This window comes from Cyanistes caeruleus, chromosome 2 (genome assembly GCF_971803275.1).
Source record: "Cyanistes caeruleus chromosome 2, bCyaCae1.hap1.1, whole genome shotgun sequence".
NCBI classification, from domain to species: domain Eukaryota; kingdom Metazoa; phylum Chordata; class Aves; order Passeriformes; family Paridae; genus Cyanistes; species Cyanistes caeruleus.
The window spans coordinates 118,043,145-118,068,307 of NC_141702.1; the positions used below are offsets into that span (position 1 = coordinate 118,043,145).

At 49.0% G+C, this 25,163-nt stretch overlaps 1 protein-coding gene across 25 annotated transcripts in view; it reads left to right on the plus strand.

The window, feature by feature from the left end:
* BCL11A (BCL11 transcription factor A) overlaps positions 1–12,966 on the plus strand; it is a 137,548-nt gene extending 124,582 nt beyond the window's left edge. For 8 of the 25 annotated variants that reach the window (XM_086874714.1, XM_086874708.1, XM_023923095.2 and 5 more), the window contains 2 exons: positions 3,060–4,787; positions 12,373–12,966. In XM_086874714.1, coding sequence (XP_086730840.1) covers positions 3,060–4,787; positions 12,373–12,464 — 1,820 coding nt within the window. In that variant the 3' untranslated portion in view covers positions 12,465–12,966. Of the gene's footprint in view, positions 1–3,059; positions 6,810–12,372 lie in introns of those variants that run through there. The other 17 variants (XM_086874649.1, XM_023923091.2, XM_086874731.1 and 14 more) reach the window with 3 other exon arrangements.
* Positions 12,967–25,163: the final 12,197 nt, after the last annotated feature.

Sequence of the window (25,163 nt, forward strand, 5' to 3'; positions counted from 1 at the left end):
TGGTCATGCCCAGATGCGTTTGCTGGGAAGGCTGTGTGGACACAGGGTCTGGCCCACACATCAAGGAGACATCAGTGGATATGGCCTTTAGGTCTGGCTCTTGAGGGGACCCAGATGGTGTCCCAAAAACCCGTGGTGGTGGTGGGATGGGAGCAAGGGAGGGCAAGTTCCTTCCAAACCCAGGGATTGCTGCAGCGGTCTAAGGACCCGTCTTGTTGCTGTGGCTTAGCGCCATAATTTTTGCAGTTTGGCAAGGCTGCATCAGACTGGAACGTATCTCTAGGTGGTGATATGGTCAGTCAATAGCCTTCATAATTAATCAAGCACTAATAGACAAATTAGAAATCATGTCTCTTCAGAGCAGGAGGTGGAGACAAATGGCTGGTGGATTTTAACTGTTTCGCTCCTTTGTTTTATTGCCTGGTTTTACCTTGCTCCCTTGAAAATGGTGGGTTGTTTAGGGGAAATTCTGTACATAAACATGATTTTAAATGTAAATTATTATCTTGATTACCAAACACGGACAGTGAATTGGAAACTTGTTTTTCAGGCAAGCACATGAAGAATAATCTTACATTTTACACTCCACTAAGTCAATGTAGCCCTAATTTTGCCACGCAGGAAATCAATTCCAGTCTTTATAACAGTCGAAGATGTTATGAACAAAGTAATTTTGCAAATTATGGCAAGTAACACATTTATTGATGACTGTAGCTTAGGAATTTAGAATTTGTGAGCACTGTAATATAATAAGGCTGCACTGGCAGGAGCTGAGTGAAATACAGATTATACGGTGAAACTGTAATGCATCATTTGCTATTAGTGGACTGGTAATAATTACCAGTTTCAAAGCAGCTTTTTCCATGTAATCTTTAGTCTCAGTCGTAACAGCCCTTCTCATTGACATTATGATTACACGAGCTGCCCTTATGATCTAGAATATCTAGTTGATGGGAATACTAAAATGTGGTAGCAAATGCTCGATGTTGTATCCTCATTATAAGATAAAATGCTATTTTCTCTGACCTGATCTATAAGGTAGAGAGGCGAGGTAGTGTTTCGTTGTTAGCTCCTACCGTGGTGTTAAAAACTTCCACTTCATTATGATGAAGGAAGATGATATTTTTTCCCCCCCAAGCTCACAAATGAGCATAGGAATGTGAAAGTCCAATTGAATTTCCCTCTAATTTCAGCAGATTTAAGTATTTATCTGTGCTCACATGCCTGGCACATACTAAACACAACAGTGCATTTTATTCCAAGGCAGGCTTCAGGATGAAACATTAAATATTATTCCAAGGGCTTTTAAAGTGATTAAAGTGTTAAATGCCTGCTGTAGACGACTGAGGCTCTTTGCTTGCCTGATTCAGCTTCTCAGGCCAAACGTAGAATAGTGGCAGAGCCGGGAGGCAGGGAGGGAAGCTGGGATGGAGCAGTACAGCCAGTGCTGGATCTCGTAGGATCATGGAATGCTTTGGGTTGAAAGGGACCTTAAAGATGCCTGGTTCTGTCAGGTATCCCCAGATCATCGGGAGGAAAATGCCTTACACGATGCTTTTCCTCCCCTGTGAGATGGGAAACAAGACAGGTGCAGATAAAGCGATGTTCCCTTTCCTTATTTGCCTTACTTGGTTATTTTGGTTATTTTTTTTTAACTTTCCTTTTCTTTGTATTAGACAAATAGGGGAAACCTAATGAGGGCAACTCTCAGTGCAGCCTTTTTACCCGAGAGAGATGCCTAAGGAGCAGATTCCTTGGGATGTAAATGTTGGGTCAGGGCAGGAATATGTGGTGAAGGCCAGTACCACCCTAAGTGCTGATGCCCTTGGAGGGTTCCTGGCTTATCTCTGAGCAAACCTCCGTGTTACTTTTATTTGTTAAAATATCACTAAACAACAGCTCTATGAGAACTGCTGAACAAGGCTGGAAATGAATTTATATCTTTCTTTTAGCTCCAGCTTCAGTTTACCAGCGTTTAGCAAAAAGCATCCATATGGGGCTGGAAGTGAATTATTCACAAAATCCCAGTAATCAATAAAGGCACCCTCACCTTCACCATATCTCAAGCCACTCTTCCCTCGTGGGCAGCCCTCAAAAAGTTATTCATCCCCCTTGTTTTGCCATATATTAGAAGGGGCTGCTTTCTGCTGTCATTATTAGCCGGCTTTTTGTTTAGTTATTTATTAGTTGGTTGCTCTTTTATAATGTCCGTGTTATCTCCAAAAATAAATTATCATGAAATAGAGTTAGCTCACTACTTGCCAAAGTGGCATTTACCATCCTCAGCTTCTTTTCAGCGCGAGAGAAATAATGCGGCTCCGGCAGGGCGCTCGGCCAGGCCTCCTGGCCACCCTCCAGCTCTTTCCCTGGCGGAGCCGCCGCTCTCTCTGTCTTCCCCTTTCCCTGTCCCATGCTTGATTTTTTTTCTGGCCCCCTTCCCTTCCCTTTTCATTTTTATTTTTATTTCTTTTTCTTTCCTTGCCCTAGAGGTAAATCTCTGCTAAGGAGCAGAAGTTGTTTCCTAATTTTAAAACATTGTTAGTCTCAAAAGAAGGAGGAGACTAAAGTGTGTTGATGCCCAGCTTGCTGGCAGTTGTGATGCTTTGAACTGATCTGTGTGGAGTGCTTTTCAGAAGGGGATTTCTTTATTTGGTATTTATTTATCTATTTATATATTTATTTACGTATTTATTTACCAACACTCTGAATGCCTTCAGCCTCTTGCAGCATAAAGTCTGCTGAGTTGGAGCTGGCAGTGATTGACTTTAATACCTCTTGCTTTTCTTACCTTGTTTTATTCTGTGGTTACCTGGCATGGTTCAGTTTTGAACCCAGAGCTGGGCACGGTGGGAGGCGGTGGATGTGCTTGGTGGGAGTTTGGGTCTCCCCGTTGTGCCTCTCACCCCTTCCCATTCGTGTCCCCTGCCTGTCCCCCAGCTGGGATGTTCCTTCCCCGGCTGGGTGTCCCGGAGGAGGAGAGGAGGTTAGGGCGGGGAGGCGAGCGCTCGCCCACCGCTGGACGGCCGGAGATTGACGCTGCTTGTTGTGTTATTTTGCAGGTAAAGATGAGCCCAGCAGCTACACGTGTACGACTTGTAAACAGCCTTTCAACAGCGCCTGGTTCCTCTTGCAGCACGCACAGAACACGCACGGCTTACGGATCTACCTAGAAAGCGAGCACGGCAGCCCCCTGACGCCACGGGTTGGTATCCCAACAGGACTAGGTGCAGAGTGCCCTTCCCAGCCACCTCTCCACGGGATTCACATTGCAGACAATAACCCTTTTAACCTGCTCAGAATACCCGGCTCGGTCTCGAGGGAGGCGTCGGGGCTGGGAGAAGGGCGTTTCCCACCCACGCCGCCCCTCTTTAGCCCTCCCCCGAGGCACCATTTGGATCCGCATCGCATTGAGCGCCTGGGTGCGGAAGAAATGGCTCTGGCCACCCATCACCCTAGTGCCTTTGACAGGGTGCTGCGACTGAACCCCATGGCGATGGAGCCCCCCGCTATGGATTTCTCCCGGAGGCTGCGGGAGCTGGCCGGCAACACCTCCAGCCCACCCTTGTCCCCGAGCCGGCCCAGCCCTATGCAAAGGTTGCTGCAGCCCTTCCAGCCCGGCAGCAAGCCCCCGTTCCTGGCCACGCCGCCCCTTCCTCCTCTGCAGTCTGCTCCTCCTCCCTCCCAGCCCCCCATGAAGTCCAAGTCCTGTGAGTTCTGCGGGAAGACCTTCAAGTTTCAGAGCAACCTGGTGGTCCACCGCCGGAGCCACACAGGGGAGAAGCCCTACAAGTGCAACCTCTGCGACCACGCCTGCACGCAGGCCAGCAAGCTGAAGCGCCACATGAAGACCCACATGCACAAGTCCTCCCCCATGACGGTGAAGTCGGACGACGGGCTCTCCACCGCCAGCTCCCCTGAGCCGGGCACCAGCGACCTGGTGGGCAGCGCCAGCAGTGCCCTCAAGTCCGTGGTGGCCAAGTTCAAGAGCGAGAATGACCCCAACATGATCCCTGAGAACGGGGATGAGGAAGAGGAGGAGGAGGAGGAGGAAGAGGAGGAGGAGGAGGAAGAAGAGGAGGAGGACTTGAACGAGAGCGACAGGCAGGACTATGGCTTTGGGATGAGCCTGGAGGCGGCCCGTCACCACGAGAACAACTCACGGGCTGGCGAGGAGGGCCGGGCGATGCCGGACGTCATGCAGGGCATGGTCTTGAGCTCCATGCAGCACTTCAGCGAGGCCTTCCACCAGGTCCTGGGGGAGAAACACAAGCGGGGCCACCTCCCCGAGCCCGAGGTGCACAGGGACACTTGCGACGAAGACTCGGTGGCCGGCGAGTCCGACCGCATTGACGAGGGGGCCGTCAACGGCCGGGGCTGCTCCCCGGGGGAGTCTGCCTCGGGAGGCCTGTCCAAAAAGCTGCTGCTGGGTAGCCCCAGCTCCCTGAGCCCCTTCTCCAAACGCATCAAGCTGGAGAAGGAGTTCGACCTGCCGGCCGCCGCCATGCCCAACACCGAGAACGTTTACTCCCAGTGGCTGGCGGGCTACGCCGCCTCCCGGCAGCTGAAGGACCCCTTCCTCAGCTTCGGCGACTCCCGACAATCGCCCTTCGCCTCCTCCTCCGAGCACTCCTCGGAGAACGGCAGCCTGCGCTTCTCCACGCCGCCGGGCGAGCTGGACGGAGGGATCTCAGGCCGCAGCGGCACGGGAAGCGGAGGGAGCACCCCCCATATTAGTGGCCCGGGCCCTGGCAGGCCCAGCTCAAAAGAGGGCAGACGCAGCGACACTTGTGAGTACTGTGGGAAGGTCTTCAAGAACTGTAGTAATCTCACCGTCCACAGACGGAGCCACACGGGCGAGAGGCCGTATAAGTGTGAGCTTTGCAACTACGCCTGCGCCCAGAGTAGCAAGCTCACCCGGCACATGAAAACACACGGGCAGGTGGGAAAGGACGTTTACAAATGCGAGATTTGTAAGATGCCTTTTAGCGTGTACAGTACCCTGGAGAAACACATGAAAAAATGGCACAGTGATCGAGTCTTGAATAACGAGATAAAAACTGAATAGAGGTATATTCGTACCCCCCCACCCCCCCCATCCACCCCCGTCCCTGACCCATCCCGCATCCCCGTAGAGGTTTTCTAGTCCCTTGTGATGGAAGTCATGGAAGCTAAGGATATTTGGAAAGTGCTTGTCACCAGCACACCCTGTTTATTTTCTTTTTGTTCTCACCGTTTGAATGCATGATCTGTATCGGGGCAATACTATTGCATTTTACGCAAACTTTGAGCCTTTCTCTTGTGCAATAATTTACATGTTGTGTATGTTGGGGTTTTTTTTTTTGTTTTGTTTTGGGTTGTTTATTTTATTTTGGTTGGTTGGTTTTATTTTTTTTAATTTCTTTTTTTTTTTTTTTTTTTTTAATTTTTGGATTAGACAGCATGTATGGTATGTTATGGCTGTTTTTAAATTGTCCCTGATTAGTTGCTGAGCAAACACGTCGCTGTTTCCAATTCCGTTCGGGAAAAAAAAAAAAACAAAAAAGGAAAAGAAAAAAAAAAAAAGAGGAAAAAAGAGGAGAGGAGGAGGAGGAGGGAAAAAAAAAAAAGAGAAAAAAAAAAAAAGAAACAAAATCAAACCCGAGAGCAAACAAAACCGACCATGCTGCATACATCCTGTAATACATATCATGTACAGTTTTGTTTCGTGACGTGCAAAGGAAAACTCGCTGTGGGTGACCCTCTGCGGACAGGACCGATAGCACCGAAGAAGCGTTGTGTTAGCCTAGATCGCTGTCTTAAACCAATAAACCCACGATTGGAGCCAGAGTTCCCCTTGGGAACATTAAAAAAGGCCTTTAATTGGGAATAACCGACTGCCACCAGTCAGGAAGAGGTAGATTTCTCTTAGCATTTGATTTCAAACACACCCACCTACCCACCCACCCACCCCCACACACACACACACAGATAATAATAATAATAATAAATAATAATCTGAGTGCCTTGGATCTGTCGCGGCCGATGCCGATGGCTCCTTTCTGCTCGTCCTCCACGCGTAGCTCGTCGCCACCTCGGCCGCGCTGGGAGCCGCCTCGTGCCCCTCACAACACCGGCCACCTAGGAACGAAGAGGGAAGAGGAAACTAAGGAAGAGAAAGAAATGACCCGCTCAGTCCTAGTTAATCATCATTCTCCTCTGCCTTTTATTATTATTATTATTATGATGAATTATTATTACTATTATTTTTTAGAAACTGATCATACCAGTCTAAAAACCTGCTTGGCTCGTGGAGAGAGCTTAAAACGAGATGTAGAACCTTCCCCCCTGCCCACCCTGCCCCAAACTTTCATTCCCCCTCCCCATCAATGATTAAATAGAATGTGAAACGCGCAGAGGCCCTTCAACACCATTAAACACACAATAAAGGAAATCCGTTTTATGAAGATATTTACTTTTAATAATATCTTTTATTGATTCTGGCACCAAAACAAATAAATCCAGAGCCACTTGGTTGTCAAGCTGACAATCAAATTATAAACTTTAAGACCTCGTGTATACCATATAAAAAATAAAATAAAGACTGGCAATAATATTTTACCGAGTGTAACAGATAGAGGAGCAAAAAAATAAATAAATTGTGATTTATTAGCACAATGTGGTACTGTTTGCCATTTAAAACTAGAACAGGTGTATAAGCTAATATCGACACAGTGGTGATTAACTATGAACTCTTAAGACTTGCCTTTAATGTGATGCTTTGGAAGAAGTAACAGGAAAAAAAAAAAAAAAAAAAAAAAAAAAAAGAAAAAGAGTAGCAGTATCTGTCTGTGCTCCCTAAAAGTTGTCCTTCATTATTTTTTTTTTTTTCCCATCCTCTGTGTGCTATTTGTGTTGACGTGGAAGAGGATTCCTTGTTTTACTCCTAAGCTAGCGCCCGCCCCGGTTGGTGTTCAAATAGCACTTGACTCTGCCTGTGATGTCTGTATCTTTTCTTTAATCAAAGGTACAGAGGTTGAGTATAAAATAAGACTGCTCAGATAGGACAATTAAGTGCACTGTACAATTTTCCCAGTTTACAGGTCTATACTTTAAGGGAAAAATTGCAAGAATGCTGAAAAGGAAAAAAAAAAACAATTCAACACACATTGATGAGCATAAAAAAAAAAACAAACAAACAAAAAAACCCCACAAAGTTTGCCAGCCATTTACTTGACTAATGAGCTTATCTTCTCGGACGCGACATTACAGCGCTGTGAATGGAAACAGACTCTACACTCACATAAAATGAATGATTGCTTTCACTCCTACAGTGCAAGGATTTTTTTTTTTTTTTTACAAAAAAAAAAGGATTTAAAAAAAAACAAAAAACAAACACCACAAAACCTTTTTTTAAATATAAATGTTAAGAAAATTTTTTTAAGGAAGAAAAAGAAAAAAAAAAACCACAACACTTCATTATGTTTAGGGGGAAACTGTATTTTAGGGTTCATTGTCTTGGTGGTGTACAAGACTTGTTACTCATTTTAAAATGGTAGTGGAAATTCTATGCCTTGGATATACACAGCTCTTCAGGTTGTATAAAAACATGCATTGGGGAAAGGTTTTAAGATTATATAGTACTTAAATATAGGAAAATGCACACTCATGTTGATTCCTATGCTAAAACACATTTATGGTCTCTTTTTTCTGTATTTCTAGAATGGTATTTGAATTAAATGTTCATCTAGTGTAGGCACTATAGTATTTATATTGAAGCTTGTATTTTTAACTGTTGCTTGTTCTCTCAAAAGGTATCGATGTACCTTTTTTGGTAGTGGAAAAAAAAAAAAACCACAGGCTGCCACAGTATATTTTTTTAATTTGGCAGGATAATATAGTGCAAATTATTTGTATGTTTCAAAAAAAAGAAAAAAGACAAAAAGACAAAAAAGGTGTGACATTGTACAGATCCGAGGCCATATAATGGCCCTTTGGGGGAAACCTGTTCCGATGTCACGCTGCTGGCCGTCACAGAGGGGTGTACATATCTTTTTTCGTTCTTTTTTCCTGCTGCCATACTGTATGCAGTACTGCAAGCTAATAACGTTGGTTTGTTATGTAGTGTGCTTTATGTCCCTTTCCTTCTATCACCCGACATTCCAGCATCTTAACTTCATATGCAGTAAAAGAAAGAAAGAAAAGAAAGAAAAGAAAGAAAAGAAAAAAAAAGCTAAAAAAAAAAAGAAAAAAAAAAAAGAAAAGAAAAAACCGTTTTGCAGTTTTTTTCATTGCCAAAAACTAAATGGTGCTTTATATTTAGATTGGAAAGAATTTCATATGCAAAGCATATTAAAGAGAAAGCCCGCTTGAGTCAATACTTTTTTGTAAATGGCAATGCAGAATATTTTGTTATTGGCCTTTTCTATTCCTGTAATGAAAGCTGTTTGTCGTAACTTGAAATTTTATCTTTTACTATGGGAGTCACTATTTATTATTGCTTATGTGCTCTGTTCAAAACAGAGGCACTTAATTTGATCTTTTATTTTTCTTTGGGGTTTTTTTGGGGGGGGAATTTTTTTTAAATTTTTTTTTTTTTAATTTTTTTTTTTTTTTTTTTTTATTATTTGGATGACCAAAGGTCATTACAACCTGGCTTTTTATTGTATTTGTTTCTGGTCTTTGTTAAGTTCTATTGGAAAAACCACTGTCTGTGTTTTTTTGGCAGTTGTCTGCATTATCCTGTTCATACACCCATTTTGTCCCTTTATTGAAAAAATAAAAAAAAAACCTTAAAGTACACAGTGTCAGCTTCTGGTGTCCTCATTTGACACACGCTGTAGGTGGCTTCCAGCAGCAGGCTGTAGGGGAAGGTCCCGCGCCAGGGGCGTTTTGGGGGGCCCGCTCCCAGCCTGGCCTTAAATCAGCCCCCTCTGCCCAGGAAGAGGATTTTTGGGCTCAGGAGTTCACTTTCCGGCCAGTGGAAGGTGTTTGCAGTCTGGACCCGTAGCTTTGGGATTTTTCCCCACTTCTAGATCAGGAGTGAGCTGAGACCCCCTCACCGCGATAGCCCCCGGCCTTCCCTCGGTCTGCAGCGGGGATTTTCCCTCCCCGTTTGGCAGATGTGTGGCGGAAGAGGTGAGCAAACCAGCAGCTCTGCAGCCCCCCGGGACTCCCCCATCCCCGGCTGCTTTTGGGGACGGGGGTGAAATCAGCCACTGGCGCACGCGGGCGCGTGGGCAGGAGCTGATTTCTCTCGGGGGTCTCCCGCCGCGGCTCTGGGATCGCACCGACCCCAGCCCAAAGCTGCCAGCCCCGCTCCCAGCTGGAGCTGGGAGCTCCCTTCTTTTCTCCCCAGGCTTTGATTTTTATTTTTATTTTTTTGGTGGGAATTGCAGGTTTCTGTGCGTTGTCTCTAAAATCCGGAGTTCAGGTCCCCCCTGTCCCCCCCCTTAGGGGTCTGTATATGTTGTCAGTTTGACAAATACTGCATGTTGCAGCATCTCTTTACTTTATTAAAGCACATACCGCTGTGATATTGTCTCTTGCTGTTCCTAGTGTAATGGATTTAATACTTTTTTTTTTCTTTTCCTTTTTTTGATTTCTGTAAAACCTTCCAGTTGTTCTGTCGTCTTCTTGTGATGGCATCGTTTGTTGCCTGTATTTTGCCCGGCGCCTTCTGAAGGGGAGGTTTGGAATTTAAAAAAAAAAAAGACAGAAATACCTATCTAAAGAAAAAAAAAAAAAAATTACTCCTTTTCTAAGAGAGATTTGAAAAGAATGTAGTAAAGCTCCATTTTAATCCTGGAAGAGGAGGGATGAAGATTTTGTTGTCTGGGTTAGTGGGGAGAGTGCAGGAGGGCTGGAAAGGTGTCGGCAGTGCCCCGTGAGCTGCGCTCCCCTTCAGCAGGCTGGTACCCACCCGCTGGAGCTGGAGTCGTGCCAGAGGGATCCCTAGCACAGCCATGGGGAGGCAGAGCCCCGCCCTGCATGGGCAGCTCATGTGGCAGGGGCACGGACACTGGCTGTTCCCTGGAGGGCCAATGTCCGCAGGGATGGGCTTTGCAGCAGCCTTGATGACACATCTTTCGATCCCGTGCCATGAAATACCTGTACAGAGTCCGGTCTCTCCCTCCCTGTCCATGTTTTTATTGCTGGTTGGTGAGGCCACGGCGGAGATGTTTTCTAGAGGACTGGGGTTAGCTGTGCCCGGGGTCGAGCGTAGCCTGGCTGATTTCAGAGCGGGCTCTGTACCCTGGGTCCGTCCTAGGGTGGCCGTCATCCGGCTGCCTTTCCCTATACGGTGTTTTACTTCTGAAATAATCATACATAAGAGCATCTAGGCAGGCATCCGCATATATCCGTGTACAGGCGTCACTAGGTAGATCTGTGCTGCTGCAAGATTAACCAGTGGAAAGCAAACGATTGACTTCTTTATTAAGTGGCACAGCGATGCGTGTGATTCACAGGTTTCCCAGAGCTAAATTTTCCAGGTTTCCCAGAGCTGAACGAGCCCAGCGGGCGCTGCGTGGCACACAGGGCAGGGGCGGTGGTTTGGAGGAAGGAGCTGCGGGAGAAGCGGCTCCTGCTGTAGGAGGAGTTGTCTGAACACCGGCTGGCGAGGGCGTAGCTCGCGAGTGGCAACCCGCTGTCACCCCGACACCAAAGCAGATGCTCATGAATGTGGTGGTTTTCTGCCAGGGGCAATAAGTTAATGCTGTGATGATCCCGCTGAAGTTTGCTGGGTTGGGGCGTGGATGTCCCAGGCACCAGCAGGTGCTCTCGAGCTGCTTTGGCATCCCATGCACACTTGGACTTACGCTCCCCAGAAACTTCCCTGTTTCTGTGCAAAAGGATCTCTCTAGGAATAAGTGATATTGGGGTAACAGCATCTCTATTGTTAAAATCTCAAGCCTTGTCAACTTTTGAGAAGGAACATGTGTTTATGGCATAGACCCTTTAGTGTCTAATCTCCAAATTGAATGATTAATGTAATGAAGGCACTGAAACAGTATCCAGAATTCAGACTACAGATGTTTCATATTTATTACGTTTCCAAGGGCTGAGATAATACAGGAATAAGCGATACCATGTCTTTGCTTGATGTTCAGGGGGCTGTGGCGTACCTGATGAGATACAGTTTTGGGGTTTATCTAAGTGCAGAGTTTGTACCCAACAGAAAAGAGAAACCAGCTGCTCTTTTAGATCCCTCCTTCTCTTTTTTCCCCCAATAAAGGTTGAAACCCACTTTTGGCGGATGCATAGACAAATTGTAGTATTGACGAGGAGAGAGTGATACTGCCCAGAGGGCTCTTTGCCAGAGCTGCTGAAGAGATGCTGCTCCTGGAGCTCACATGCTCGGCTGCTGCTTTCCAACGAGCCATAGGGATGCAGGAGGGACAGGAGGCGTGGGGGAACCCCAAGGTTTTGTGCCCCTCAGCAGGACTTAAGCTTTGCAGTGGTGGTGTGTTAGTGGCCGGGATGGCTGTGCTGCTCTTGGCTGCCTTGGAAGTCGCAGCCAGGTTTAGCTTTAGCCTGGGAACTGTTGGGCTCAGACAGCAGCAGCAACAAGCCCTCCCTGGAGGGAAATTGGGCACAGAGCTCTTGACTTCAGAGGAGACACTCCAGTTAACACCCACTAAAGATCTGGCCTAGGAAGGAGCTGGTTACTAAGTCCTGATGGCAGCTCACACGTAGTAGCCCTTTAACCACTCTTTTAAGTATTAATGAAGTCAATTCCATAGCAACCAGCTCCCATTGGGCTGCCAGGGTGGATTTTGAGGAGTGTGTTGATGATGTGCCAGCCTTGCCACCAGTGTAGCCCCGAGCCTGTGGTGTGGGTAGCGTGGTGCCGGGTGATTGGCCTGGAGCAGGTGCTGGGAGCCGGGAATTGTTGCTTTCCAGTGCCCCATCCCATCCTGCTGCGGCCGATGGCTTTGCTGGGCGTGGGCTGGGGCTGTGCAGCCTGAGCTTTGCTGCCGTGCCAGCGCTTCCACCGTGCCGGGAGTTGGGAAAAGCCCTCCGGGAACCAGCCGCCGTGTGCCGTGTTAACAGTTCCGATGGCTTTAGGAGGGCCTTCAGCACCTGGGGGAAGCCCATGAGGGTTTGGGAAGGAGTAGGAGGAGGTTTGTGAGACAGGCTAGCTTGGTCCTTGCCCAGTAAATCCAGAGGTTTTTCTTCCTAAATGATCCCAGTGGTTCCTGCGTGGTGCCGAGGATGCCGGATGTGGGAGTGTGGCCTGAGAGAGGAAGGGCTCCGTCCTGCCGTGTCCCTTTGTGGCAGTGGGGTGTCCTAGTTGTTAGAGACGAAAAAGAGACAAGAAGTAGGATAAGGGAATGACTCACACCGTGGGCCGTGTCACACCTGTTCTCTCCTCTGTCCCCATGCTCTCTGTAGGTTCGGCGTACCCCCCCAGCTGGCGCAGCGCCCAGGGAGCCCCGGATGTCTGGCAGTTTTCGGATGGAAGTTCAAGAGCACTTAAATTCTGAGAGGAGGTGAAGCTGGGGCGAGCGGCCGGCGGCGTCTCGGCGTCCGGAGGTGGCCTCTGTCCTGCTGGCTCGCCGCATCCCCGGGAGAGCCTGAGGAGTCACCCGCCGACGGCAGCGCTCCCCGGGCTCCTCCTGCCTGCAAGACTATCGTATTTATATTTTGTAATAGAGTACAACACTTCTTTGGGGTTGGTTTTTTGGGGTTTTTGGGTTTTGTTTTTTTTTTTTTTTTTGTTCACTGGTTTCTTTTTTCATTTTCTAAAAACAAACAAATGAAAAAAAACCCACCCACCAAGGTCAAGGGCTTAATGATGGCTTCGACTGCCTCCTTTCCCCACGGAAAAGACTGTCTTGCTGTCGTGGACAACCCGGCCTGTTGGTTATCCCCGCAACGTGCCATTCCTCGGGAGGCACATCTGATGTGATGAATTAAAAATAAAGCAAAACACAGTGTAGGTCTGTGGGTGGGTGGGAAATTGCCATAATAAATGTTGGAGCTTTAGGTTTTGTTTGCTCTGTCTTTAATTTTTAATGCTAACAAGGGCCAGACGGCTGGTGTGACTTTGTGTTCCCGTGCCGGCTGCAGAAAAGCGAGTGCTGAGTGTTCACCGGGGATGGTGTTGGCACGAGGGGCTGCCTGGCCCCGGCGCACAGACCTTTCCCGCAGAGCTAGGCCAGGAGTTGGGCTTAGGGCCGGGCACCCCGAGCACTGCTGTGCCCTCTCTGGCCTTCGGTGATGCTGAAAGGGAAGGGGTCTCCCAGCTCTCCTGCATCATCCTTGATGAATGCCAGCTGTCGTGTTGCGTTTCTGCTGTTCAGCTGTGTACTTTTGGGGCTGCTGGGATCCGTGACGTCCGCTCGTGTCCGTGTGAGGAGAAGGGAGGCCAGTGCAGGTTTTGGGAGGGGTGATGGTCGTGCTATGGAGATGCTGTCAGTCCAGGGGATGCAGAGCTCTGCCCTGAACAGGAGGAGATATTGCCAGGTTGTTGTCCCAGTGTTTCCCCAGACTTTGCACCAGGGACTTGCCAGTGACGCCCTTCCCTTGCTCGGGAGCACCCACCCAAGGAGTCTCCTGGTTCGGGGCCCAGGCTCTTCACCGAACAGAAGATGGGTGATGTGTGAGCTTTGTGCCGTCTCTGATGGGATTTATAGGCTGTAGCTGCTCGTGCCTGTGCTGACAAGTGGGAATGGACCTTATTTGGTGAAAGAAGCCAGCTGGGTAGCGAGTGGAGCGGCGGGCTGGCCGTGTCAGGCTGCTGGGATCAGCGGGATGGAGCCAAGTCGTGGGGAAAGGGACGGTGGATTTATTGGCTTTGTGTATTGACTTCAATCTCACTTCTTTTTATTCACCTCCTTGCTTACAATCTGAGCGAGACCCTCACTTGGGGTGACTCTCTCCTGGTGAAACGGCCATGGGGAGAACGGTGTTGCCTTTTCCATGGGCTGTGGTTGCTCTTTTGTTGTTTAAAACCCCGGGCTGTGGTTTTCTCGTGGTGGCCTGGGCACAGCACAAGCACAGACACTTTGGTACTTTAAAATTTGGCTGGTGTGGGCAGCAGGAACAGCTCCCAGGGGTGCCACACTGGGAGCCTGGAGGACTTGGTGCACTGGGAACACAAAGGGAGCTTTTGCTGCTTCTTCTAAGGTGACTTGGTCTTTGAGGGCAAACCACCCAAAAGTCTATGCACAGCCTCAGCTTTTTTTATCATTAGGGGATGTTTTTAAAGGTTCTTCCTAACTCGGCCTGTGCTGCCACCTCTGTCTGCTCCTAAGGGGTTTTTGAGCCTTGGAAGGCTGAATCCTCTTGGATTAAGCACCTGATTGATTGTGAGTGCACCAGTGGTGGAGAGTTAGACCTGCCCCTGCCCTGGGGATCTCTGCTCCAGGCAGCTGTGTCAGATCAGGGCTAATGCAGTTATTTACTGCAAAGGGGGTTGCTCTGCTCATTTCTCTAGACTGCAAGTCAGGACTCACTTGCTCCATCTCCACTGCAGCCCAGGGCAGCTGGGAAGCTGCTTTATCAGGGGTTCCAGTGTGCTGGCTCATTCTGGGGTGTCTGAGCCTTGCTTTGTGTGAGCACGGGCCAAGCTCCATTCACGGATGTCTTCTGGGGTAGCTGGTTATGCTTTTGCTGCTCTGCCTGGTGGAACAAGTGTGATGGGATCTGCTTCCTCTGGCTGTGGCTTGTCTCTCCTTCAGCAGGCAGCGTGATGGCAAGGGGTTCTCCCAGGAAAAGCAAGAAATAACCAAGTGGGGATGGCTGAATGTGTTCTGCCAAGCACAGAAGCGATACCTGAAGTGCTGAAGGTGTAGTCAAATAGTCTTTAAAATGTCTATTTTTTAATACAGTTGTTAAACTTCTCCCCAACTCTTAGGACTTTGAAACATCTTCAGAATTCGTGTTGCCTTAAAGTTGCAAACAGGTGCAATGTCTGTGCTGAGAGCCCCTTGAAAGCCACAGGGCTCCTCTCCCTGGCTGCCAGCCCTGCTCCAGGCTCTGCTGGGGCTCTTGCAGGGTTTCCACTGCCCTGGGTGACCTGAAGGGGCTGTGTGCTTTAATTAAAGGTGTCATTAGGGTCCTCTTCTTGTCTGACCAGGACTTGGCTGAGTCCCCTTGCTGTGTCTGTGCTTGAGATCACCAGCAGCTTAATGAGTTTCTGCCAATTAACAGGAGTTGAAGGTTTCCTGTGAGGGGAGGGCTGGGAACCTGTTAGCCTCAAAGCTGGAGGTTGCCGGTGCAAGAGGGGCAATATTCCCAGGGGTTTTGTATTTTAGCATATTCTCCAGGTGTTGGTCTGCACATCCAAATTGGAAATAAGGTATGGTTGGTCTTTATTACAAACAAACCAAAACAAAGCTCCTAAAGTTTTGGGGTTCTTAATGAAGAAAAGATAAATGTTCTTCCAGTCCCAGGGGTTGAGATGAACAAGATTCCTGGGAATCACCTGGCTTAACTTTGAGGTTTTGGGTTGAAAAAGCTGCTTTCAGACTTGGAGATGATCTGACTATGCTGTGTTTGATTTCTAAGCACACTTTTCCTGACACTAAAATGCAGCAAAGGTCAAGTCTTTTGTGAAGTCTAGCTTAAATTTTGCTTTCAAAATAATGTGTCTTTTGGATTCGTGATGCATTTGGGCTGTGGGCTTTTAGGAGATGTAAGACCTCTCCCCAGAAGGGATCTGAAAACAGATTCTGTGAGTTTCCAAGCAAAACTGCCAAACTCCTTGTGGCTTTTTCTGACCCCAGCTTTCTGCTGTGTCCCACTAAGTGGCTCTGGGACAAGCAGCATCGCGGTGTTGGTGGGTGACAACACAACTGTGGGCTCTGGGGGAAGGTGGAGGGAAGCTTCATCCTCCTTGGGCTGCTAGGGGTTATTTTACCATCTTCAGCCTTTACTTTGGGTTTGCATCTCCTTTCTTGTGTGTGTTTGCGCTGTCTGGGTGCCGGTAAGGCCTGGGGTGAGCCTTTACCTGTGGATTTTTGGCAGGGAGGAAGGGAGGACCTGCTAAGCATCACTGCTGTTCCAGGGTCCCTGCTCTACTGTGGTGTTTCACCTGACCTCACTGAAAAGTCTTACTGGGGAGTGAGCTGAACCACCCCCCAGCCCTCAAAAATGAGAGTGGTGCCTCATTTCCTTCTTTTCTTACTCTCTGCTTCTCCTCCCACCCAGTTTTCCCATTTCAGGAAATCATTCAATTGTGTGTTGTATCTGCTACAAGGCAAATATTGTTGCCCCTCCCTCCCAATTCTCTCCCCCCCAAAAATCATCCTCTTAGCATTCATCTTCTGCAGGGGTCCAAATAATCAATTATTCCCAAGGCAAGATGGAGTTGCAGGGGGCAGAACAACAACAAAATAAAGCCCCCAAACCCCAGATACGGCCCTTACTCCTTAATCTCACTGGATAGAGTTACACATCTGGTAGAGGCTTGTTCATTGTTGCCATTACTTTTATTGCATCTTTAGCAGTGATGAAGTTCAGATGGCAGAACCAGTGGGCCCCAATTTAATTTTGCCTGGCCTCCCGTAATGAGCACGATGTGATCCCTGGGAATGCCGGCTCGGCCGCGGTTCTGCGGCCACGGGCAGGCAGAACCCCACGGTGAGGGTGGGAGGAGGGGGAAAATCTGGCACTGGGGACGGTAACAGGTGGGTGGAGGTGGCTGTGCTGTGTGAGCAGCACATCCTGCAGTCAGGGGGATGGATGGGCAGGTGGTTTCTCCTGTCAAAACCCAGATGAGGTGGGCTCCCACCTTTTTGTGGTGGCCGGGGTGTGTGCGCCGCGACGCTTTCCGAGGTTGTTCCAGCCCTGACGGCTCTTCCCTGGCGATTTCCATGACCCTCCGGGTTTCCAGTGGCGATGTACAGAAGCTCCCACCTCCCCCCCAATGTCTGCATGTGTCTAAGGGCTATACAGGACTCATTTACGGGCCTCCCGTCGGTGGGGTATGTGCATGCAAAATGAAGGTTGTATTTGGCTTCTCATATTCGGATCTATATTCCATATTGTGTTGACCAAGAAAAACACCTCAGCCCCTGTGCTGAAGAATGTGATGGACTGATGACTTTCAGAAACGTACTGTAAATCAAGGAGGCTAATAAATACTTGCTATTAATAAAACGGGGCTACTGCCTTTCAAGTTATTTTCACGTTTTACAACATCCTAATTTAAATGGCATGAAGAGGGAGGTGCCTTTGGACCTCTCCTCCTCCCCCAGCACGGTGTGGCTCAGCTTAACCCCCGCAAAGACTTGGGCAGGAGCTTTTCCTCAGTGAAGAGGTTGAGATGGAGCAGCCCAACCCCACGGGGGGGTTGACCCCAGTGGCAGGGTCCCCTTGGCAGAGGGTGGCCTCTGGCTGGGGCGTCCCAGGGCTCTGGCAGAGGATCCCCAGAGCTTGCCAAGCCCAGTGCATCAAAGAGCCCGCAGCCAAAAGCTCCACCACCTGCACCAGCTCATGCTAAACCTTTAATGGTTCCCAGTTGTGAGCGCGGCCGCTCCAGGTGCTGCGCGGACAGGCACAGCATCCACAGGCTGCTTAACCCTTTCCCTCAGGTTTCTCTGTGCACCAGAGGTTGGGTGAAGGTGGTGGTGGCCAGGGGCCTCCTGTGACAGGCAGCAGAAAATGGGGCTTTGAATTTGCTTCCTGAGCATCCGTATCAGTGCTCGTAGTGCCCAGAGGGGTGCCAGGTCACTCTTTAGATAGCCCTGCCCTTGGAAACCCGGGGCACTCTGCACAGGGATGGAGCCTTAAATAAACCTTTTCTCTCTTTGAGTGTCTGTCCTTTCCCTGACCTCCTCCTGCAGCTCCACATCGGTGAGCAGAGCCTGGTGACACTTCCGTCCCCCTTCCCTGCGGGCAGAGGGTGGCCTCTGGCAGCCCTTGCTCCATGGCTTGTGCCCATGAATTTCCCCCATTGCTGCCCCTGCGCTGCCATCCCCAAAACGCCCCCTGCACCCCTAATTCCACCACAGATAAAACTTATTTTTTATGCTCTCCTTCCAAAAGACCTTTTCCCTGCTCCCTGCCTGGCACGCTCTCCTGGGCTTTGGCTTTTCCGTTTGGAGGCTTTGGGGAGGAACATCCCTTTGGGAGCTGCTCTGCACCTGGCTGCTTCAGTTGGCTCTTTTTTTTTATTTTTTGTTGCCTAAAATCCCCCCTTTAGCTGCTTTTTCTTACTTTTTTTTTCCTCTTCCCTCTCTCCCCTGCTGAAGAGACATCACCTTCTGCAGCTGTAGTGATTAAATGGGAGGGGAAAAAGAAAAAAAAAAGCTTATTTAAAGCAGAGCCTGGCAATATAAAATAAGGTGTGGAGGTGATGAATGATCCCGGGGTACATTAAAGCAGGGGCTGGCATTTTCGACATCGCTCCTACTCGTGGCGTGTTTGAGCACTTTCGGAGCCCGGCTGTTTGGAAACGCCGAGCATCCGCCCCTGGGCCCTAATTCGGGCAAGTTTAAAAACGTCCTCTGGGATTTAGGCAAGCTGTTGCTGTTTCTCCTCTCCTGAAGACCCGTGTGCTGCCGTTCAGGAAGGCCACAGGAGGATGGGCTCCAGCCTGGCTGTGCTGTGCCTCCCGAGGGCGAGGGGAGCAGAGGATGGGCGCTCCTGGCAGGTGCAGAGATCAGGGAAGCCTCCCTGCCTTTTAAATGCTTTTTAGAAGCTCTTGGAAGTGCATTCCCAGCACTGCTGTGGGAAGCAGTCGGGAGAGAGGGAGGAAAAGAATAGAGCTCATTGCATGCGAGGAGCAGGGCAGGTGCAGGGAAATTATGCATTTTTCCAGACTGGCTTATTCCCTTCTGTGTATTAAACATTATTTTAATATTCGAGTGACAATGTTTTATAATTAAGCCAAATGTAAGAGCTGGAGCACACTGGAGAGCTTGGCTCGGTGTGGGGAGGTGAGGAAGGTTCCCACCCTCTGCCCAGGATTAACCCCAGGCTGCAGCATCCTCTCTGGAAAGGACAGAGCCTGGCTCTGGAATTCCAACACACGCCGCGCTCGGGCAAGGAAAACCTTTAACTCGTAAAGGTTGTAATGTTAATACAGAAGAAAAGCCTTTTAAAAAATTACATTAGTTCACAGACATCTATTGAACTCATGAGGGGAAATCTAGCCCCTGAGAGATAGAAACTAAAGAGCTGAGCCATAAACCAGTACGATAACATCCTTATTATAAGATGCAAATTAAGGGGCCCAATTCACTTTAAAAAAGCATTATGAGTATTTAATTTTTCTAGTGGGAATCTCTGAAGTTGGCCTGTGTGTGGTTTTTTGTGCTGTGTACTTAAAATAAAAAAGAAGAAAGTAAGTCAGGCCATGAAGGAGCTGCTGAAGGCAGAGTTGAGGGTGCTGAGCGTGGTTTGAGTGCGGAGGAAGGAGCTGGTGCTGACAGGGGGGCAGGAGAAGATGTGCTCACCCTGGATCTGGATGGGGAGCCCATGGTTAAAGCCAGCAGCATTGCAGTGGGGTTTCAGTGGTGTGAAACAGGGCCAGAACCTGCCCTGGGTGTGTTGTAAGTGTTCCATCTCCAGGGCAGCTGGCTGGGTCCCTGTGCATCTCCGCTCTGACACGGGTGCCCTGTGGGTCAAGGGCAAGCACTGGGTTGGTGCTCCCATCTGTGCTGTGTTTCAGATTTTCTGGACAACCTTCTCCCTGCCCTCGGTGTTGCTTCTCCTTCTGTGCTGCCATGGTGTTGCCAGCAGCGTTGTTGGCTGTAGAAAACATTCAGTGGCAAAGGGACCACGAGACTTTTGGGTGCTTTGCTTGAGACCCTTCTTCACAATGGGAGTGATTTGAGGCTTAACCGTATCTGCTGAGTTTGGTTTTCCTGGCCATTTCTTATTTCCTGGAGCTTTTTAAAGTTATTTTATTTTTTTCCTCCTCTCTGAAGTTGGAAGATGGTGTAATTGCCGCCCTTGGCTCTGTCCTTGCTGTTTGTCACGTGCTGGAGGTTAAACTCCCGAGCCAGGAGAAGGACTTGACATGCAAGGTGGGGACAGTTGGGACAAATGAAAAAGAGAGCCTCCAAATATCAGGCCTACTCTCCATCCAGCTTTAGAGTTGAAAGGTCAGAACTTGTTTAAAAAAGCACAGAAGATGTGGTACCCTCACTTCACTTCCTTAAAGACAAAAGGGCTGGTTCGGCCGCCTGCAAACCGGAGCCATCCGGAGCCCCGAATTGTCTTTTCAAGTGTAGAAAATAAAAGAAAAAGCCCTACCCTGGAAGATTGCTTTTCAGAGGGGCATTACCCTGCTCTCCTGTATAATGTGCAGAGGTCACAGGCTGAGCAAAATAGCGAGGCCAGGTAAATACATTCATTTGAGAGCCGGGGATTTTGTTTATTTTGTGGCACTGTAGAGCATCTCTCCAATTCTGGGTGTGAAACTGGAATGGGATGGGGGCTCTGCAGCTTGACTTTGGGGTCAAGCTCTGTTCCCCCACCTCAGCTGCTGCCTGGGGTTCAGGGCATGAAATAACTGGGTTTTTAATGTGTTGGGGAAAACCCTGGTCTCCAGCTGGTCCTCAAGAGCTTGGACAGGGTCTCTGCCGTGCTCTGAAACTTGTTTCTCATCCCAAGGCTGCCTTCTTATCCTGTTTCTGACAATCAAATACTACTTTCCAAACTGCTGGCTGCAAGGAATATCACTGCTTTTGAAAGCACCACTGGTTCCCCCAGCCAGCAGAGATCACAAAATAGTGGTGGGCAATGTCTGTGTCAGGCACTGGGCTGGCTGGGCCCTGAGTAAAAGACTCCTTGCTTTGAGGGAATTTTTTTAAAAAAAGAAAATAAATCCTGTGTACCTTTTTATTTTGTTTAAGAACCATAAATTCAGCAGCTAACAGGGCTAGTGGTCCATCTGGGCAGCAGCATGGGGCCATAGGTTAGTTACCCTCGGAATATTTATGGGGCTTTGCTGGCCAGGCACACGGAGGGGGCTCAGCACTTGTTGCACAGAGTATTAAACACCCATTAAAACTCCCCCCCAAAAAACCAACATCAGACCCAACTTTTCTGATAGAGCAGGGCATACCATGATCCACAGACCTATAAAAAGAGGTGTTTTAGTAATGCTTTTCCCCCACCTCCTCCTGAATCTGCACAGTAGCACCTCGAGCATCGTGTGGCCAAAAAAATCACCTGGCTGTGGAGTGACGGGACTTTCACTTGTCATTTCTAAAGTGAACTTTGTGGGAATCTGAAGGATAAATATCACAACAATATAAAGCCCGTGGACAAACCCCGGTGATAACTTTCCACACTATTTCCAGCTTGTCTTGCACCCCCTAAACCTCCCCTTCCTGTCGATATTGGAGCAGGAGCCTCATAAATCCTTTGGACCCAGCTGCTTTATCAGGTCCCCCAGGCTGTCCCCGTGAAACCGCGGTGTGGGTGGTGGGAATGAACATCTGCACGGGGGAAATCCTCCCGCTCCCGCGGCTCCCGCTATCGCCGCCGGGAAGGCGGTTGTGGTTACGCAGCTCCGGAGCTGTGAAATGGGGAAGGATGTCCTTCCTTGTGGTTGGCAATTACGGAGTGGAGAGGAACAGCCGCGTTTCTGCATCCCGGAGTCGCTCTCCGGCAGCCGGGCGCAGATAAGGGGCGATGTGTTGGAAAACAAGAGCTGGTGAGCGAGTTGGGAAAGTGATTGTAAACCCTCCCCAGGAGATTAAATGCAGGTCTGTGCCCGTGTGTGGCTCCAGCAGCCCTTGGGAAGAGTGTTTCATGTCACACAGCACCTCGCTATATTAAAAAAAAAAATAAATAACCCAAAACCCCAGTGTCCCTTTGTGCTTGTGTTTCGTCCCTGGAAAGCCTTTGGGAGCAGATGATGTGTTCGTGTCTCACAACCCTTGCACACTGATGTTTGCGCCACCAGAAAGGCCCAGGGATTAGCACTACAGGAGCCAGGCTTCTCTGTCCCTGGGAATGCTCTGGAGAGCCTGCAGGGAGGGTTTATCCAGGATGGAGAGGTGCCCAGTAGCTGGCTTGCCATCCCTGCAGAGATGGCTCCTGCTGTGGCTGGGCTGCAGCTCCCAGGGCCGTGCTGTGGGGCTGGATGCAGCTGGAAGGTGCTTGCTGAGTGTGCTGAGGTGGCTGGGGATAAGGCTGAGGATCTGGGGAAAAGGGAATTACTGATTTGCTGCAGCACAAGTGGCTGCCTTGTACCCGGTTAAGGGTGCTCCCTCCTCCCATCCCTGTGCTGCCTGCAGTGGATCAGCTGGCTGAGGGCTCCAGGATACATCCAGCCGCAACCAGAATCTTTCCAGGTATGTTTTCTGTTTGGTTTGTTGGTTTGGGAGTTTTTTAGGACTGTGGCAGAGTCCCTGCTTGGTTCCAGCTGCCTTTCCAGAGGCTCTTCTCCTTACACATCCCTCACACCTTACCACGAGCAGGATGCAAGGTCTGAGTTCTCAGCTGCTCCTCTGGCACTGGGGCTGGAGCAGCAGAGCTGTCTGCAGACCATGGCCACCTCAGTTCTCTTTTCATCCATCCCTAGATTCTCCTACTTTAAAGAAAATTAACACCTGAGTTGCACTGGGGTGGATTCAAGGAGGAAGCCTCAAAATCTGTGAGCAGCCTCAAAAATCAGTGGGAATCCTGGAAATATTTGCTACTGCTGGGGTTTTTTAAAAATTTTAGCGTTGCTTGCTGCACTGCAGTAGGAAGGTAGAGGTGAGTCCTCCTTGGCCAGGGAGATACAGCCAGGAAGGGGATGATCTCTGCCCATGGCTCCAGCTGGGATGTGCTGTTCCCCCAGACTGGAGCCCCCGTGGCCGGGGCCCTTCTCCCCGCGCTGCTCGGCAGGTTTCGGCATGACTCGCCGGAGCCAGGGACAAGGTGGGGTGTTTTCTTCAAGGTCCGGATTTAGGTGGATTGGCAAAGGGCTGTGGGAATGCTTTTAAGGTGTCGTGTTGCATGTTTGGAGTTTTTATCTGTTTTGTTTTGCTGCAAGCAGTGTCAAGCTCTGCTGCCCTGCCTTTGCCTGACAGATGAGCAAAGAAGAGTTTGGGCTGCTGGAGATGCACGTTTTTCCATCGTCTGCATCCCACCCTGGTCCTCTGCTCAGCATTTTCCTCTTCTTCTCCCCACCCACCCCCCAAAACCACTTTCCAAGGAGGTCAGTGGGTCCCCAGTGCACCCCCATGTCCTCCCTGCTCGTGGGGTACATAAGGGATGGAAGTCAACTTACACTTTCACACACTTGTTGCCACATGTGCAATATTAAAAACACCAGAATGAGAGTATCTTTGTAACACACAGCAAACTCTTTCAGGATTGGAGTCCAGGGTTTGTGGAGAGATAAATAATAAGCAATAACTAAAGATGCACACACCGTAGCTCTTGAATTGCAGGAGTTTTTTGCAATGGATGGTCAAGGTGCTCGCTGCAGGGGTTTGGGGTGGCTGTGAGGGTGTGCAGCTCAGCAGATGCCTTGCATTTGTGTTATTATTATTGTTTAGGGTGCTTTAACTGCCTCAGCTCAGGCCTGTCAATGCTGGGCTCACAGCCTGGCCACTGCCCGCTGCCCCTCCTGGTATCCCCCTGCTGCAGATTAAAGACCTCGTGCCACAAGCTGGGCTAACCACAAGGACTTGTGCTGCTGCCTCCCATCAGGATTATTTATCTGCATGGGACAGGCACGAGGGCAAACCATCCTGGCACTCCAGCAGTGCTTTCCTACCTGTGCTTCTGGGAAGTGGGGGGACAGCCACATGCATGACCTGTTCTTCTGGCCTTTCCTCCACCACACTGCAGCCTCAGGTGCATTTTTAACTCCTCTGAAACATTTTGGGGGTGTTTTTTTTTCAAGCTAGCGTCTTCATTTTTTACACTTCTTTCCTTTCCTCTGACATATCCGAATCATCTCATCCCTCCCTTAGTATTGACATAAGAATGCAGCTGAGAAAACGCTGAAGCTGCTTCAACAACTTCTGTGCTAAGCAGTAAAGTAAACCAGAAAGTAGTGACTACACTGAGAGCTTCCTCTTTAAATCAGCTTGGTGGGGGGAAGAAGTGAGAGTCCTTGGTAATTAGATTCTCTCCCTCATCCTAATTGCATTAACAATAAGTCAGCTCCAAAGATCTGTTTCTTTTTAAGTTTTCTCGAATTTAGCCTTTGCCTGAGAATCTTGGAACAACAGAGCTGCAGTAAATATGATTAACCTGTAGTTAATGACTTTTTTACTTTGGCTGTGCCCTGTGGACGCTCAGCCTGCTGTGGTGAACCATGGGGCTCTCCCTGCCAGATCCAGGGAGTGGAGCAGCCAGTGTGGTGAGCTGCTCCCTCCTGACCAACATTGTTTAAGGCTTTATCATAAGGGATAATTTGGCAGTTTGGTGGAAAAAAACCTACCTTTTCCTCAGCATGGCTTTTTTTCCCCCATCTCTTTCCAGGGCTGCTAAAAGGCCATGGAGTTTTAATCTGGCAGTCCCTCTTTAAATACCTTTTATAATTTCAGGGTGCCAAATTAATTTAAACTCTGATTAAAGCAGATGTATATTGTGCGTTTGCTTTTTTAGAAGCAGAAAGGATGTTTAGTTAAGATATAATTAGGTGCTGGGTCCACAGGCTGCATGGAGAGAAACACATGGGCAGGGAGGATGAACAAAAAGCCTCCTATACCAATGTGGCTCATCCCCTTTCCCTTAACTGAGGTCAGGACAGGTCTTGTTCAATTAGAGGTGAGCACTGAGGGCTTCTTGGTGACCTTCCACCAAAATTTTGTGCTGTTGAAAGCTGGTGGTTGCACAAGAGGCGGGCGGCGATGCTCGGCACGCGGTGCTGCACCTCAGGGCTCCTGTGAGCTCCTGACACATCACAGCTCCCCACCTATCAGAAAAACCAGCGGTGATGGTTCAAAAAAATTAATTGTTGGGGATCTCTGTAAATTCTGGATTGAAGGAGTCTGTCCTTCCTACTGCTTAACTCAAGTTTGTGCTCTGCAAAGCTTTTCTGCAAGAATTTCTGCTGGGTGTGAAAACAAGGACTGGTGTGCTGATAACGCAGCCACCTTCAGCAGGAAAGAGAGCTCATGTCCCCAAAACACAGCTACTCCTGGATGATATTAACTGGGAAACTTGTGGAGAAGGGGCACTGCAGCATGTTCTCAACATCAGGGGTATATCAGTGAGACTGAAGCTGCTGGGTGACGGGGGACAAGCCAAGGGCGATACCAGCACTTGCTGGGACT